Source organism: Trachemys scripta, chromosome 5, assembly GCF_013100865.1.
Source record: "Trachemys scripta elegans isolate TJP31775 chromosome 5, CAS_Tse_1.0, whole genome shotgun sequence".
Classification (NCBI taxonomy): Eukaryota; Metazoa; Chordata; order Testudines; family Emydidae; genus Trachemys; species Trachemys scripta.
The window spans coordinates 11,382,255-11,397,520 of record NC_048302.1 but is presented as its reverse complement, the minus strand read 5'-3'; the positions used below and the strand labels follow the sequence as shown (position 1 = coordinate 11,397,520).

The following is a 15,266-nucleotide window of genomic DNA, read 5'->3' as shown; positions in this document are numbered from 1 at the left end:
ACTGAAGTCAATGGAAAATTCTGCCATTAACTTAACTGGGCCTTTGGATCAGTTCCCTAGTGCATGAGAAAAGGGGCAAGTGACCAGACAAAAATGACTTGAAACAAAAGTTAAATTGGTAGTCTCGTTCATTGGCCGAGAGAAATGTAAATGTAAACCAACAGCAAAAATATTTGAGTTAAGACTTCTTTCCATGTAATGACATAAGGTGTTGCTTACAACCCACTGTAGGTAAGAAATTTATAAGTGTACTAAATTATATTAATATAGTAATATCCTATATACTTTTTAGCCTGACAGTGTCCCTTTAAATTTACTAATAATCCACTTTCAGTGTGATCAATAGCTCCTTGAAGTGCTGATCAGGATCAGTCTGAGTTTCTAGAAAATTCAGATGAGAAACAAACATAATTACTAAGTTTGTAGAGTAGGATTCAGCCTTGTGAATGCAATTGTCAATACACAAGGAAGCCAGCAAAGCCTTTAGCTTGTTGTTGTCTTACCGTGCAATAAACACAATTAATTTGATGGTTCTCATTTTTCAGGTTCTCCAATGCATGCCCAATTGTTTGACATTAGCTTTCATGCACAAGGGCCAAACCTGAGGCGAGAAACACTTACCAAGAATGTGAGGAGAAGCCTCTTCTTCTTGGATAAACACATGTCTAGCACCCGGGGGGATATCAAACATCTTAAGGTACCCTTTGGCATGTGTAGTAGTCATTGAAGAAAGTAAAGAAGAAAACAAAAAGTAATAGCGAGGGTTAGTAGGGCACTATATTATCGAGCTTCGACTTGCAGAGGAGGGTATCCATTAACCTACAAGCAGCTTCAGGTAGGTTTGTAACGGATTTGATTAGTGTGTCTTGCACTTTTTTCTCTTTTAGGGAAAAAAAGAGACTGTTACAAACCTTAGCCACTTACTTTGTTATGTTGTTTTCAGACCATAACAATTAACAAATTCAGGCAAAAATTTGTGTTTCCTATGTTTCTCAGAATTAAAACAGGCCTTTCTGATTGCTTTTCTTTGTCACCTTTCAGCCTTACGACTTAATGGACTATGAGGTGTTCAGGTTTCGTGTATTTGCTTAACTCTGTGAAACTTTAAAGAGTTTGTCTACCTGGCAGGGCAAAATGCACCAAAGCGGTGTGACTTGTAAAGCACTCTAAATTGCCCCAGGCAGAGCCCGCTAGCACACTCTAAAAGGTGCCTAGTTCACATTAATATAGCCCTGTTTCAAATGGGACTGCATCTCGAGATGAGAATTGAAAATGCGTAGATTAAAGCATGTTAATCCCAGTGTAGACACACTCATACAGAAGTAAAGTGGTCTTCGGTCAATTTAAAAATCACACCTTAATTTAAACTGGTGCAATTCCTCCCTTATTGGTATGCTACCTGATACTTAGAGTTAAAAATTCTTTCCAAAATGATCATTGATGTTCTAAACTAGAATTCCTAATTAAATCTAACCTCAAGTGAATTGTTTAGGACAGTGTTTCAACAGGAAGAGTAATATTCTCAGCTTTCCACCAAGGGGGAAAAAACAATAAAAGTTATGGCCATTTTTTTCTCTACCCATGATCAAGAAGTTATGTTGCACCAGGGTTCAAATGAGAACATGTTTATAAGAACTGAATGTGAACAAATTTTATCATGTTTAAAAATGTCAGCCTGTCAATGTTTTAATACATAGTATTTTCATATTTCTTTGCCTACAATTTGACTGAGAGTTTGAACAACTTTAAATGGTACACTTGTCTTGATGTACGTACATTTAACCAAGAAAATCTTCTTAGTGGTAACATACAGCATATCCCTAAAATGTATCCATGTTTATAAAATATGCCATATAAGTAAATCTCTCTCTTGCTCACGCTGATATGCTATGTTTCCAAATAAAGTATATAAACTCCAATCCTACTATAGAATCATCGTAGACAGGTGGGGAAGGAGTTGAGTTCTTATTTGCACTGAGCAAATAAAAGCTTAACAATTCAAGTTTAACAATCGGGACTTTCGGACCAAAGTTCCACCCGTGCTCTTGGTTCATGTATCTGTAGCATACCACAGATACTTGGAAAACGGGTGAAGGAAATGAAGAGCTATGAATATATAAATTAACACTATAGGCTGATGGATGACTGGTTTATACTAATCTGCACAAGCAGAATATACCAATCCTTTTACTTATCAGTGATCAAGCACATGAAACATAAAGCTTTGCCTGTTCTTACAATATGTGTAAGTGACTAGCTGGAAACGAGAACCGTAGCAAGAGTATTGCAGTTGTCATGGATGCCCATCTTTCTGCAACCAGGAGAAACTTACCCAGAATATTTCTAGACTCCCTTGTTTCAGAGAGGGAAATATTGCGAGCTCCTTTGGGCAAAGTGAATGCTCCTCTTGTCTTCCCTTAAATAGAATGTCTTTAATTAGTGTTCTGGGAACTGAGTCTTGCTGTTTCATTGACTATAATGTCAGCCAGGTGCATTTTACAAATGCAGAATATAAATTACATGGTTACAGTATGTGCTGAAGTTCAAAATGCATTTAAAATATTGTTAGAAATATCCAGCAAATGTTAATAGTCAATGAAAGTGAGCCTAAGTTTGAATGAAAAAATCAGGTAGGTGATTTTAAGTTGGATACTTGCAGATTTCATTTTCCAGCAACTTGAATTCTCTTTGGCACCTCTTGCTTAAATGTTTCCCTGTTGGAAGAGTTTAATTAGTCTTTTAATGACTATATTGCCACAATTACTGTAAAGCAATAGATGTTATGCTAGCATTGAAACATCAGTTTGGAGTTGAATAATTAGCTGCCTTTTCCAAACAGCCTTTTAACAACATTGATCACCCACAAGACATTTGAGTTTGACATCGGGAAGACTGTTTATGCTTTCTCACACAAATCATACCGATGCCACAGAAAAGTAAGTTTTTAAATGAAAAAATTGGGAACATTTTGACCATCTCTATTTCTGATTATTAAGAACTTAACTGTGTCAGAAATCATGAACTACTGCTGATTCCAGAAATATAGAGGGTTTCTTATATGGCTCCAATGTGCTGTTTTCCATCCCATTCCAATACACATGTGTATTCGGTCAGTGTATGTATATTCCCTATGTCAACACCTTACACAAAGATTTATTTCCCCACATAATCTGTCTTGGCTTGATTCATCCCAGCCAGCAAAAGAGGTGGAGAAAACAATCACATTTTTAAATAGCAGGTGTTTTGTAAGGTGCTTTATTAACTCATCATTTGTTTAAAAAAAAACCACTGTCTTGCCTCTCCATTGGTCTGGAGAACAGATAGCAATGAGAATATTCCAAATGGATGGTGATAGTTTATAAATATTCTGCAGTGGAATCCTTGTCCCATTTTACTGCCACATACACTAGCTTATTTTCATCTAATTTTAAGTGGGCTGTCTAGCTATTGACCAAATTCTGCAAGCACTGACGCTGGTGCAAATCTGGCACAGCGTCACTGGCGTCACTTAACAACATTTACACCTATGCAAATTCAGACCGAGATACACTACTCTTCCTCCCTGCTCCTTCCCAAACCCCTCTGTGCTGCCGAACAGCCAATCCTTGCACAGCTGTGCTCCATGGCATGCTTAGGATACAGATCCCCGTGAGGCTTCTCTCTGAGCAGGAAGGGATGGGCAGGGCTTACCATTAAAAGAAGAGGTCTTACTTCATTTTACTAAAATATAAACAGTTTGAAAAGCCTTAAAATGGCAAACAACGTGTTGCATAATATACAGGAATAAAACTAACAGTCCCTTCATTTCCTTGTTACTTATAGAACATTTCCTCTTTTAATCTTTAATTTGGTAACTTTATGGTTGGAGCTTACAATTTCACTCCCATTTTTAACACCTGGTTACAAAAAGAACTGAACTGCTTGGAACGGACTTGATGCATCTATGTACAGCTGAGCGTTTGGTAATACTGACTCATTTGTGCCGCAGTCATTACCATTTGCTAGCTTTATGCTATGAAACATCCCAGTAAAGTGGCGGTCTCATTTAAATGCACTTAGAAAAGTACAGCTCCCACTGGCTTTGGTATCAGGCATGAGTACTGGAGGACTGAATTTGGCCTATTTTAAGGGGAGTGTGTCTCAACCTTGACACCTTTTCTGTTCAGCTAAGTGATCATTACCATACACACACTCCCCTTCGTCTCAATCCCCTGCCTTTAAACATAGCCCAAAAATTACAAAAACGATGAAGGTGCCACTGAAAACTAGCACATTCAATTCAGAATTATTTCACTTCCCACACAAAAATGGGCATGGGAATTTTGATTGTATTCATTTTTTCCCCTTGGCCAAGGCATTGTAATTTGGGAGTTTACTACACAAAGCCAGCTTGACACCAAACACACATGTATTGACAGACCTCTAGATTTGTACACATGCCATTAGAGAAGCTTGTGAAAAAAATAAGCCCGCCCAGTTTTTTTTAAATGGTTTTCTTTAGAGAGGCTAGAGGGAAATGTGTGTAATAGAGTGTTCTGGGGGAAACAAGTGCAAAAGTCACATTGAATACAATAAATATTACTCATTAAATGGTATTTTTCATCCCTGAATAAATGTTCAGACTTAACATGCTAAAACACGTGTCACATTAAGGTCCCAATCCTCTACTACTGAAATCATTTGGGCCTGATTCTCTCATACACTAAGACCGCTAAGAGGGTAAAGAGGTGCTAAAGCACAGATGATTATACTTATACCCCCCTTTAGGCTGCCAGAGCAGCGTAAAGGGGTGTTAGTGTAACTGAGAAGCAGGCCCAACAGCTGGCAATGATCTGGCCCTAAATCTGCTAACCAGGGACTTGATCTTTTTTCCATATTTCACTATTGGCCTTACAGGTTATTTTTGTTCAGCAAAAATCATATTTTTACCACTGATTAGAGCCATCGTATGACTGACTGAAAAACTAAATATGCTCTACACTACACAGGGATATTAGATAGTCTAGTTTAGCCAAGTTGTCTTAAACAGGTCCTTCAAAAAACAAAAATTATTAATATTTAGTGTTTTTAAAATATATGTATTTTGCTGTCAAAGAAAGAACTTGCTATTTTTGTATACAGTCTTGCAACTTTGTTTAAGCAGGTGAGGATACATTTTTCTAACCAGTCTATATTAATAAACACTAATGACAAGATGGAATATATCTGGGTGCATGAAAGTGCTCAGCCTACCGGGCTTTTTGGGAGTTCGGGTAAAGGTCCCTTTGACCGTTCGGCAATGAGAGTTATCTCCACCGCAGACCCCACATTTATCTTCAACTTTGTTGGAACCAATTTCCTTGTCACAGCCCACTTTCTGCAGAGAGGAGAGTAAGAGGAGCATTTTTTCCACCCATTATAAATATCACAGTGGAAAGGAAAGTTCACCCAACAACTGATGTAATTAAATATAAAAATACTTGAAAGACTGCGATTGAATAACACAGTGACAGCTCTGAACTGATTCCTGTATTGATTACATTTAGGGATTGTAAAAAAAGGAACAGGCAACAGAGAAATTCAGAATTTATTTTCACTTAGAATCATAGAAACACAGAGCTGGAAGGGACATCAAGAGGTCCTCAAGTCCAGCCCCTACAATCTGGTGGGACCAAGTAAATCTTGACAGATGTTTGTCCAACATGCTCTTAAAAACCTTCAATGATGGGATGCCACAACCTCCCTTGGAAGCCTATTCCGGAGCTTAACTGCCCTGAGAGTTTAGGAAAATTTTTCCTAATATCTAACCTAAATCTCCCTTACTGCAGATTAAGCCCATTACTTCTTGTCCTACCTTTAGTGGACATGGTGATTAATTGGTCTCTGTCCTCTTCATAAGAGCCCTTAACATCTTTGAAGAGGACAGTGATCAATTAAGCTGTTATTACACAGAAAAATATCAAAAAAGCAGTAGAAGCAACTGGTTTAAAAAGAATTATTTAGACAATGACAGTATTTGTAAGAAATAAACCTGTAGTATAACTATGATTTTAATTAAAATTGGGGGATCCTGGAAAATATGATTTGGTGAACGTTTCATGTTCATATGCTGTTTGCTGAATACTACAGCATTAGGCCAGCTCTAATTATGATTGTACAGCATTGTTGGATAATCAGCAAAACCACCAGAAGTAAATGTCACTTACCACACATTCTCCACGCACACAAATGCTGTATGGATCTTTATAAGAACAGCGAGTCCCGTCATGTGCCAGTTGTTTCATATAAGCAATGTCTCCAGTTTCTTTGGACTGGCAGTATAAGTGGCATCTTTTGTTGGCTGAAAAACAGGGAAATGGTGTTAACTGTGTGTATTGCAATAACCCAAACATGCTTTAGAAAACAAACAAACCCCACAAAGTTTTAAATCAGTAACAACAGGAATGCTGTACGGTATAAATAGAAAGGAGCCTTAGTTGTGAAACCTTGTGCCTGAATTCAGATGCTTGGTGCTCAATTCTCCACTTGAGGTACACTAATTATTATTATTAGCTTTCAAATGCGTAATGTTCCTAGTCCTTTGAGAGGCTACGCACCCTCAATTCTCATGGAAATCAACTCCCTTTGAAAGGATTGCACAGAACTGGACCTGGAACTATTCCAAAAGCAGCTATCCGCTCTGATCCCAACTGAAAGCCAGGGTCAGAATAAGATATTGCTGGGCCAGGATTTTCAAAAGAGCACCTAACTCCCTTAGGTTCCTTTGAAACCCCCAGCCCAAACAATATTTCTAGATCATGCCATCTAATTTCATATTAAAAATACTATAAAACTGTATTCTATGAGATAAAACATATAGAACAAAATGAGAGCAATTTTGACAGCAACCCAGAGAGTTCTGTGGTACCTTTTGCTGGTCTGACAATCCAATATTTATATTTGCCTCTGCCATTGTTCACTATAGTTAACCAAAAGGGGAAAGATTAACTGGTGTTAATAATAGACAAGGTCTGCTAGGCTTCGGTTGGGGGAGTATAGAAAAGTGGAAAAAATACTGAAGAGATGTCCTAAAGCAATGCCATTAGGACAGCACATTTGTTAATTTTAGCTGCAGTGGATGAGAGCAGCAGCAATGGTTAGACAACCTGTCACTCTCCTGTAGATGGGAGGGAGGGAGGCACATGGGTGCTAGGAAGAGCCCTCCAGCATCTGAGCAGAGCCTTGTCACGCCCTAACCCTAACCGGGCTTGTGCTGAGTGCAATCAATTCCCACTGGCTCGCACAGCAGGAGCTCAGAGCCTTCAGCACTGTGCAGAATCAAATCCATACCAAGGGGAAAGGTGGGGTAGGCTGGGGGGTTACAGCAATGTTGCTGTGGTTGCACCCATCATCACTTCATTCTGGACCATCATTTTTCCTCTTTTTATTCTCACCTCCTTGCATTTTAACACTTCTTATTTCTGGAAGTGGCAGTGTCCCAACACCACCTTCAAATCCCCATGTGCTGTACAGCAGAATGAGATCCCTGCAGGCGATGGGGTTTAAACACAAAAGTGTAACTGCACTTACCATCAGGGTGCTCATAGGGCAGCCAGTGGTGTTTGCTCTTCTGATGTTCGAAATGGGAATTACGCTGCTGACACTGCTGTGCTCGGAAGTCCTCAAAGTGCTTTGGACATTCTTCTGTATTGCAAAGCTGATACTCAAAATTGACACTGGCGCAATCTTGACCACCATTGACTGGCCTAAGGGGGGAAAAAGTTTAAAAGGCTTTTAAAATCCTTGAACATCAGGAGTGGAGATTTTCTGATGGAATGCACTAGTGAAAAACAGCTACAGCAAGAGCAGAGGAGCTTCCCACAACAAAGGGTTAATCTTATTTTTCAGGGCCAAATTGTCAAAGGCAGGTGGAATGGGTGAGCTTGTAAAAACACTGGGAGAACAAATAAATTGCAAAGCTATGCATTTGCACTTGCAAAGCAACGTGTGTGTGCTGATCGGGTAACTAGACATCCAGTCGGCCCATGTGCATGCCCAAGCAGGAATTTTTTCAGATGCAATGGTGTGTGCACACCAGTAATGGTTGATTTATAATCAGATAATGTCACTGAAACACAGAGAAAATTCTTGCATTAGGGGTCATCGAAGAATAGGTCTTTCAGGCTGTAGATGCAATACTCCACCTTCTCTCCACTCTTTCACATTTCCTAATATCATATAGATGTTTTCGGCAGAGGTTTCTGGAAATTCTAGAATTCTCCAAAGATGATCCCATCCTCCCAGCCCCCCGCAGAGAGTCCGGCTGCAGGGGGGTTAGAGTCAATGGAATAAAACGTCCAGTTCTTTGCATGGGGTCTGTTGTAGCTTTATAACCCCTCTATGGTGCCTGTACAAATTACTGGAATAGCAGAAGCGCACCCCCCAACCCTCCCACACACACCCTCTGTACAAAGCTCCAGGTAATCTCAGACCCAGTAGCCACAACCCTGTCAGTCCCTATGCCCCCTCCCCACAATGCTCCACCCACTGTCTTGTGTGCAGAACTGGCATGGAGCCCAGCTCCACCGAGTTCAGGTGTGCGGCATCTCTGTGTGCCCAATCTGCAGGTGTCCACCACCCCATCTGCCGTAAAACCGCTGAACTTCTGCTGCACTGCAGAACTGTGGCAGTCCCTTTGCCCAGTGTAAATGTCATTCAAGCTGCATCCTACACCTATAAAAACTCCAGACCAATGGGAAATGCCAGTTCATTAGAGACTTCCAGACTTACATTGGATTGTTGCACTGGCGTGTTCTGAAGCGAACGCCGGTACCACAGGTCCGTGAGCAGGAGCCAAACTTTGTCCAGGATCCCCAGTTGCCATCCTGTTTCAGCTGGTTAGCATTCTTCCACATACAGTGACCTTTATAGCACCACTGAGGAGAACCGGGCGAGAAATAAAAAAGTGGAATTAAAGTAACATTACGAACAATGCTCAGGGCTAGATTTTACTGTAACTATCACCCATAGTAAAGGGCAGCTTGTAGATGCACTGCCCTAGGCACAGACTAGGCCTCAGACTCACAATTCTCTGGTGGAGGAACAGGGTTGAGGAGGAGGGGAGTAGCAGACTCATGGAGGCTGCTCACCCTTTGTGCTGTGACGCACAATACAGGTAGGCAGTGCAGGGCAGTGTGCGTGCGCTGTAGATTGCTTAGAATCATAGCATATCAGGGTTGGAAGGGACCTCAGGAGGTCATCTAGTCCAACCCCTTGCTCAAAGCAGGACCAATCCCTAACGAAATCATCCCAGCCAGGGCTTTGTCAAACCTGACCTTAAAAACCTCTAAGGAAGGAGATTCCACCCCCTCCCTAGGTAACCCATTCCAATGTTTCCTCCAGCACGTAACGCTGGATACAATCCAGCCCTTAATTAACCTGATTGCTCTTTGTTTGTTTCTTTTTGGCTCAATCCCAGCCTGCCTCCATTCAGCACCTTTTAATTTTTGTGTGTGCAAGATACAGTGCCAAAGAGCAGCGTAGGACCTTTTGCTCATATTGTACCGTTTCTAATGTCCATTTACACTCAGATAGAGGGTTAGTCATCCAACAGTGCACTTTTTGCTGTTGGCTATGGCATATTTGGATGGCATAAGCAGCTTCTCTGTATCTCAAAGTACACAGAATTTGCTAACCAAACATTTATAGGTATGTTAGCTGCTAATTAAAAATCACAGTTAAAAGCAGGGACCCACCACTGAAGATATTAAAAGAAAAACAGTTAATCCAGGCACATTAGTAGTGCGTTAGCCACAGGATGTCTGGACCGCAAGCACCAAGCGTTTAAGAGTAACTACTTCAATCCTAGAGTAAGGGCAAAGTCTGATACAGTGGTTTCCCACTGCTACTTTCTGGGCAGTTTTCAGATGAAACGACTCCAAAAACGTAACGCAAAGCCCACAAGATGGCACTGATGCAAGGTTAGCTCTAAGGCTGAGCTTCGATCGTCTGGCTTCCAACACCGTTTCGTAAAGTACACCACACTCTGACTTGCTTCTAAGATGAGCCCTGAACCGTGCACATTGTATAGTTCCTCCTCCTTCATGACCTTGGCCTCATTCTTCCCACTGAAGTCAGGAACTTCTGGGATTAAGCCCCCAAACGAGATCTATCCTGACATTTTAAAATAAAAAGATACTGAAAACATAATATACTCACCTTCCCTGGGGCACATTCTGTGCCATCGAGTGGAGGCCCTTTCTTAGTTTTACAGAAGTATGGATTATCTGGATGGCTACACCACAGCTGCTTACATGGGTCAAAGGTTCGAAACTGAAATGTATTAACAAGACCAAGACATTTATTAAATGAAATTAACAATCATGTTATTGATACTGTTCATAGCAACAATCAGGGCATTAACCATCATCACATTTCACTAAACCATTTCACTGGTTAAAACCAAGTTGACCACAATACTATCACTATTTAAACACACCACACTGATGTTCCTCCATGAGAATTACTATCAATTTTGGTAAAACTATGCATTATAGGCTCCTACATTTTCATGAAACCCCGGAATGATCCTAAATGAGTCTGGATACATATTTTACTGGCACTTTGCACCTTTACGCTGTTTCAATACACTCAGCCTCTTGCATCCCTCAAAAAAAAATTATGACTACTGAAAAGGGTCGAAAGCAACTACATAAAATGTTTTTAATCTTTAGAACAACCACTGCAGACATACCGCTGTGCACATTTTGTAACCAACACCAAAATCAAAGCGGCATTGTTCATCCATGGAATAATTGATTCCTGGCAGTTCAGGAAGTTTGGGCCAATCATGTTCAAAGGGGTCATCAAGGAGACAGTCATAGGAGCTGTGGGAAGAGAAACGCAGAAAGCCCATGAGAATACTCAGTGATATTTTCCGACCAACATAGTTATTTCTGCTTGTTCTCATCCATTAGAATGTGTGACCACCACAACACAGGACTCTAACTGAACAGGGGATAATAATATTGTGATGGTTCTCGGGGTACCCAGGAATGGGAGTCTCCTTGTTACCCTGCTTTCAGCATGAGGGAGTCTTGCTTGGGCATGGCTGGGAGTTAGCTCCCTAACACTACCAGCCTTTCAAGCACTCTCCTCTGGGCTAGGTCTTTGGCTTGCAGGTTAACAAGAGGTGCATCCCAGTCCTCAAGTCCCTTGGAAACATTCCCCTGTGATATCCAGCCCCTGACACAGCCTACTCGAGCACTTAAAATAAAACAAAAGTAGGTTTATTTAAGAAAGACTAAAGGTTTAATTAGAAATCAGAGAAAGTGGTGGAAACAAATGGTTACAACAGAAAACAAAATCATAAAAGGTAAACCTGGGTCTACACTAATAATTACCTTTCTTATCTCATAAAGAAGGTTTTCCTCCCAGAAATGGTTGGTTCCCCAAGAACCAGGATTCAATCTTTCATGAAAACATCCCTGCTCCAGAATGGGTTTCCTCAGTGAATGGATACAGAGAGCTTTGCCCGCCTCTGTATTATACTAAAAGCAGCCTTTAGTTTCTATTCACAGACAGGGCCAACCCCAGTCTTGTTGTAAAGTTCCTTTTTTTAATCTCCAAGTGGTTCTGATTGTTTGAAGTGGCCTCCAATGGCTTCTCATCAAAAGTCCTAGTATTGTGCAAGGGTAAACAATTGAGCCTTGCACTGCATCACCAGCCAAACAGGCTGGGGTGACAACTCTCTCCTGCCTGAATGGGCCATCACCACAACACATTATCCCCTGGTGACTAATTTTTTACTCCCAAGTCCATACAGCATACTGCCAGTGTAAATACATTGTTCCTTAAATATTACCCCTACCTACATCTCACAATGATTATGAATCTTGACAAGTTACAAGCTTTCTGTAGATACCTTACATGTTACTCATTATAGATAAATATCTGTAAGATGTATTTGGTTTAGTGAGTTTGTCATGTCTCAGGTGAGATGTGTTTGCAAAGAACAAAGCAGTTTGTGAAGCCCTTATCCAGTTCTCTCTCAGGCAATACTCCCATTTAGACCAGCGAGTCAGGACTGAATGGAAGTTGTGAGAGGTCTCAGGTATGCAACAGGAGGAGGATTAGGAAAAAATGTCAAAATAGCAATAAAATCACTCTCCATCCAGCTGTGCTTTTATATATATTGTGACAAAGTTCCTCCTCTACCTTGGTGGGTCCTGCGCTTATTGGCGGATTTGCTCGCTTCACAGATTCACCCAGTGGGTCAGGAAACAGTCCAGAGACCTTCCCCTCTGGTAGAAGCTATAGTCCAGGTCAATTCCTCCTGTGTTTGATCAGGAGTTGGGAGGTATGGGGGGAACTCTGGCCCACCCTCTACTCGGGATTCCAGCCCAGGGCCCTGTGGACTGCAGCTGTTTAGAGTACCTCCTGGTACAGTTGCACGACACCTACAACTCCCTGGGCTACTTCCCCATGGCCTCCTCCCAACACCTTCTTTGTCCTCACCATCGGACCTTCCTCCTGATGTCTGATAACGCTTGTACTCCTCAGTCCTCCAGCAGTACGCCTACTCACTCTCAGCTTCTTGCACACCTCTTGCTCCCAGTTCCTCACACACACTTCCTCTCCCCTGGCTCCCCCTGGCTTGACTGGAGTGAGCCCTTTTATAGCATCAGAGGGACCTTAATTAGAGTCAGGTGCTTAACTGCCTCACCTGTCTCTTAGCAGGTTAATTGGAGTCAGGTGGTCTATTAGCCTGGAGCAGCCCCTGCTCTGGTCACTCAGGGAACAGAAAACTACTTTTCCAGTGGCCAGTATATCTCCCTTCTGCTACTCTGCTGTTCCCAACTGGGCTGGGTCTATCACAATATATATATATATATATATATATACATACACACACACACACACATATACACACACATATACACACACACACACACACACACACAGAGATTTAAATATTTTCCTGTTTCTCCAGCCATTTTGCAATTCCCCTTTTCTGCTTTCAGGGCTCCATCCTGCCATCATTTCAAATACACAAATTCCCACTGAGTCAAAGGGAGTTTTGTATTCGCTAGAATTTCAGAGTTTGCAAAATCTAGGAACCTGATTCAAAGTCCACTAAAGTCACTGGAAAGATTCCCACTGATTTCGGATCTGGCCCTATATGAGGAACTGTTGCTGCTGACTTAGCACTTCTTTAAAAAAGTTAAGATGGAAGCGATGTGGCTGCCAGAAAGGAGATTTGGAAAGTGACTTTTTTTTTTTGTAAGAGATTTTTTGTACCTTGAAATGCAACTGTTGTTTTGGTTGTTGGTGTTCTGTTAAAGTTCAGGAGTATTCATTTGCGGTGGTGAATTTTAAGATTGAATTCCTATTTAAATGTACAAATCATGAGCATGAATCCATCTCAAATCCACTTACTTATACACAACCGTAGGCCTGTTACTCCTCTCCCCAGCACAGAAAGGATCTAAAGGGCAGAAAAGGCACTGAATCTCTGGAAAGAGACAGCAGAGAGGATGCAGCACGCTCCCTCGACAGCCATGCTGCCATTAGCCATGTGCGCCTAGCCCCCGCTATGCCATTCAAGGGGGATTAATACCCCACAGGGGGAAGATGGCATTGCAATAAGCATATCAACCACGCAGAGTTGCTCCATCCTGACATCTCTCCAAAATCTCAGAAGCCCCAATTCCACTTGTGCTTGCGGAAAGGAGCTTTTGCAGCTCGCAGGGGATCATGTTGCTCCCTGGTGGTATGGGCTGGGATTTCCCTCTTTCTTTCCTCTGCTGAGTACAGTGGAAGGAAGCATGTGAGCTGACGGCACAAAGTGCTATTTCATAGATAACTACACTAGACACCAACAGGTCCTTACTGTATGTATCTTTTCAGTTCTTGGCCACTGCACCGGGACCAGTGGTAACGATGAAATGCAGCCTGCACCAAAGGAGCCATGACACTCCCCATAGCCGTCTCATCCCCACATCTGTTCCCTTGCCCGTCATGCTCCATTCCCAGCCTGAAACAAAGAGCAGCAACAAAATCGGTGTTATTCCTACCAAAAAAAGGATGGGGGGATGGGGTTTAAACAATTCACACTTCCCATAGCTTTGTTAAAAGGGGATTTAGTTTTCACGTCCTACAAATACCATTAAGTGGGACTCTGTACTAATGACAAAATACCCATGGATGGACATTAAAGAACTCCTGAAAGATTGTTTCTTTAATGCATCTCTTCATTGATTTTATTTTTAATTAACTGAACAGAAACCAAAGGGCTTATCTACACCTGAAAGTTAATTCAGATTAAGGTAGGGTGTGAATTTAAAGCAAAATAAATATTCCTCAGTAACCCATGTGTGGACACGCTTATTCTGGAATAAGAGTATGTTATTCCAGTTTAGTTAAGCCACAACGGAATAGCTATTCCTGAATAACTCCATGAGCAGACAAACCCTACATTTAGGATGATCCAGGCTTATCTTCTTGATATTAAAACAAATAGGCAAATAGAGATAAATCTCCATTTATCACAAATAGAGGATTACTTGTTCACAAATTCATGTGTCCACTTTTGCACATTCATTTACCATACGAGTGAGGAACTTGGTCTACTAATTTTAAAAATCAGACCCTCAGTGACATTAATTCATCCAGCTGGCTAAAGGAGATATTTTGTTGAACGAACCATTCCCGACTTATTTCCCCGAAACATGCCACATCTGATAAATATACAATAGCATTTAGTGAAGCAACAGGTAGAAGTCCATGTCGCTTGACAAACCATTGTCACTGTTGAATGCAATGCATCAAGACAGTATTCAATGCTTTCCATTTTTGACTTAGATATAAAAATCCACCACATGGAATTTTACAAGATAAGATTTTGCCCCGCATTTACTTCTTAAAGATCCTGTGAATGCCAAAGGAATAAGAAATATAAGGAGATTTGCCATGCACATAGCCCCCATGAGAATAAAACTGTTTTGTGCGAGCAGGAGAATAAGCCCCGTGCTTTATGTTGCTCAGGTTGTAATAGTAAGACTTACACATGACCAGTTTCATGGGCAACTACAAAAGCTGAAGAAAACCCATCCTCATGGTTGAGAGTGCAGCTTCTTACAGGGTGACACATGCCAGTGACGGGAGCGTATCCTGTTGAGAGCAATACAGTTTGGGTTTGTTTCCTTTAATTTTTTTTATTAGATAACCCATAAGATTGACTGTTTTTGCCTATAAAAGCCCATCGTGAAGGAGTAGTTAGCTATATGCTTCCCTACTGCAAGATGAGG

The 15,266-nt window shown here is 41.2% G+C and overlaps 1 protein-coding gene across 1 annotated transcript in view; it reads right to left on the bottom strand.

The window, feature by feature from the left end:
- Positions 1-15,266, bottom strand: part of ADAMTS3 (ADAM metallopeptidase with thrombospondin type 1 motif 3) — a 192,033-nt gene that overhangs the window by 15,862 nt on the left and 160,905 nt on the right. The window contains 9 exon segments of the mRNA XM_034771735.1: positions 622-702; positions 5,233-5,356; positions 6,186-6,319; positions 7,549-7,724; positions 8,749-8,894; positions 10,177-10,290; positions 10,712-10,844; positions 13,850-13,993; positions 15,024-15,129. Coding sequence (XP_034627626.1) covers positions 622-702; positions 5,233-5,356; positions 6,186-6,319; positions 7,549-7,724; positions 8,749-8,894; positions 10,177-10,290; positions 10,712-10,844; positions 13,850-13,993; positions 15,024-15,129 — 1,158 coding nt within the window.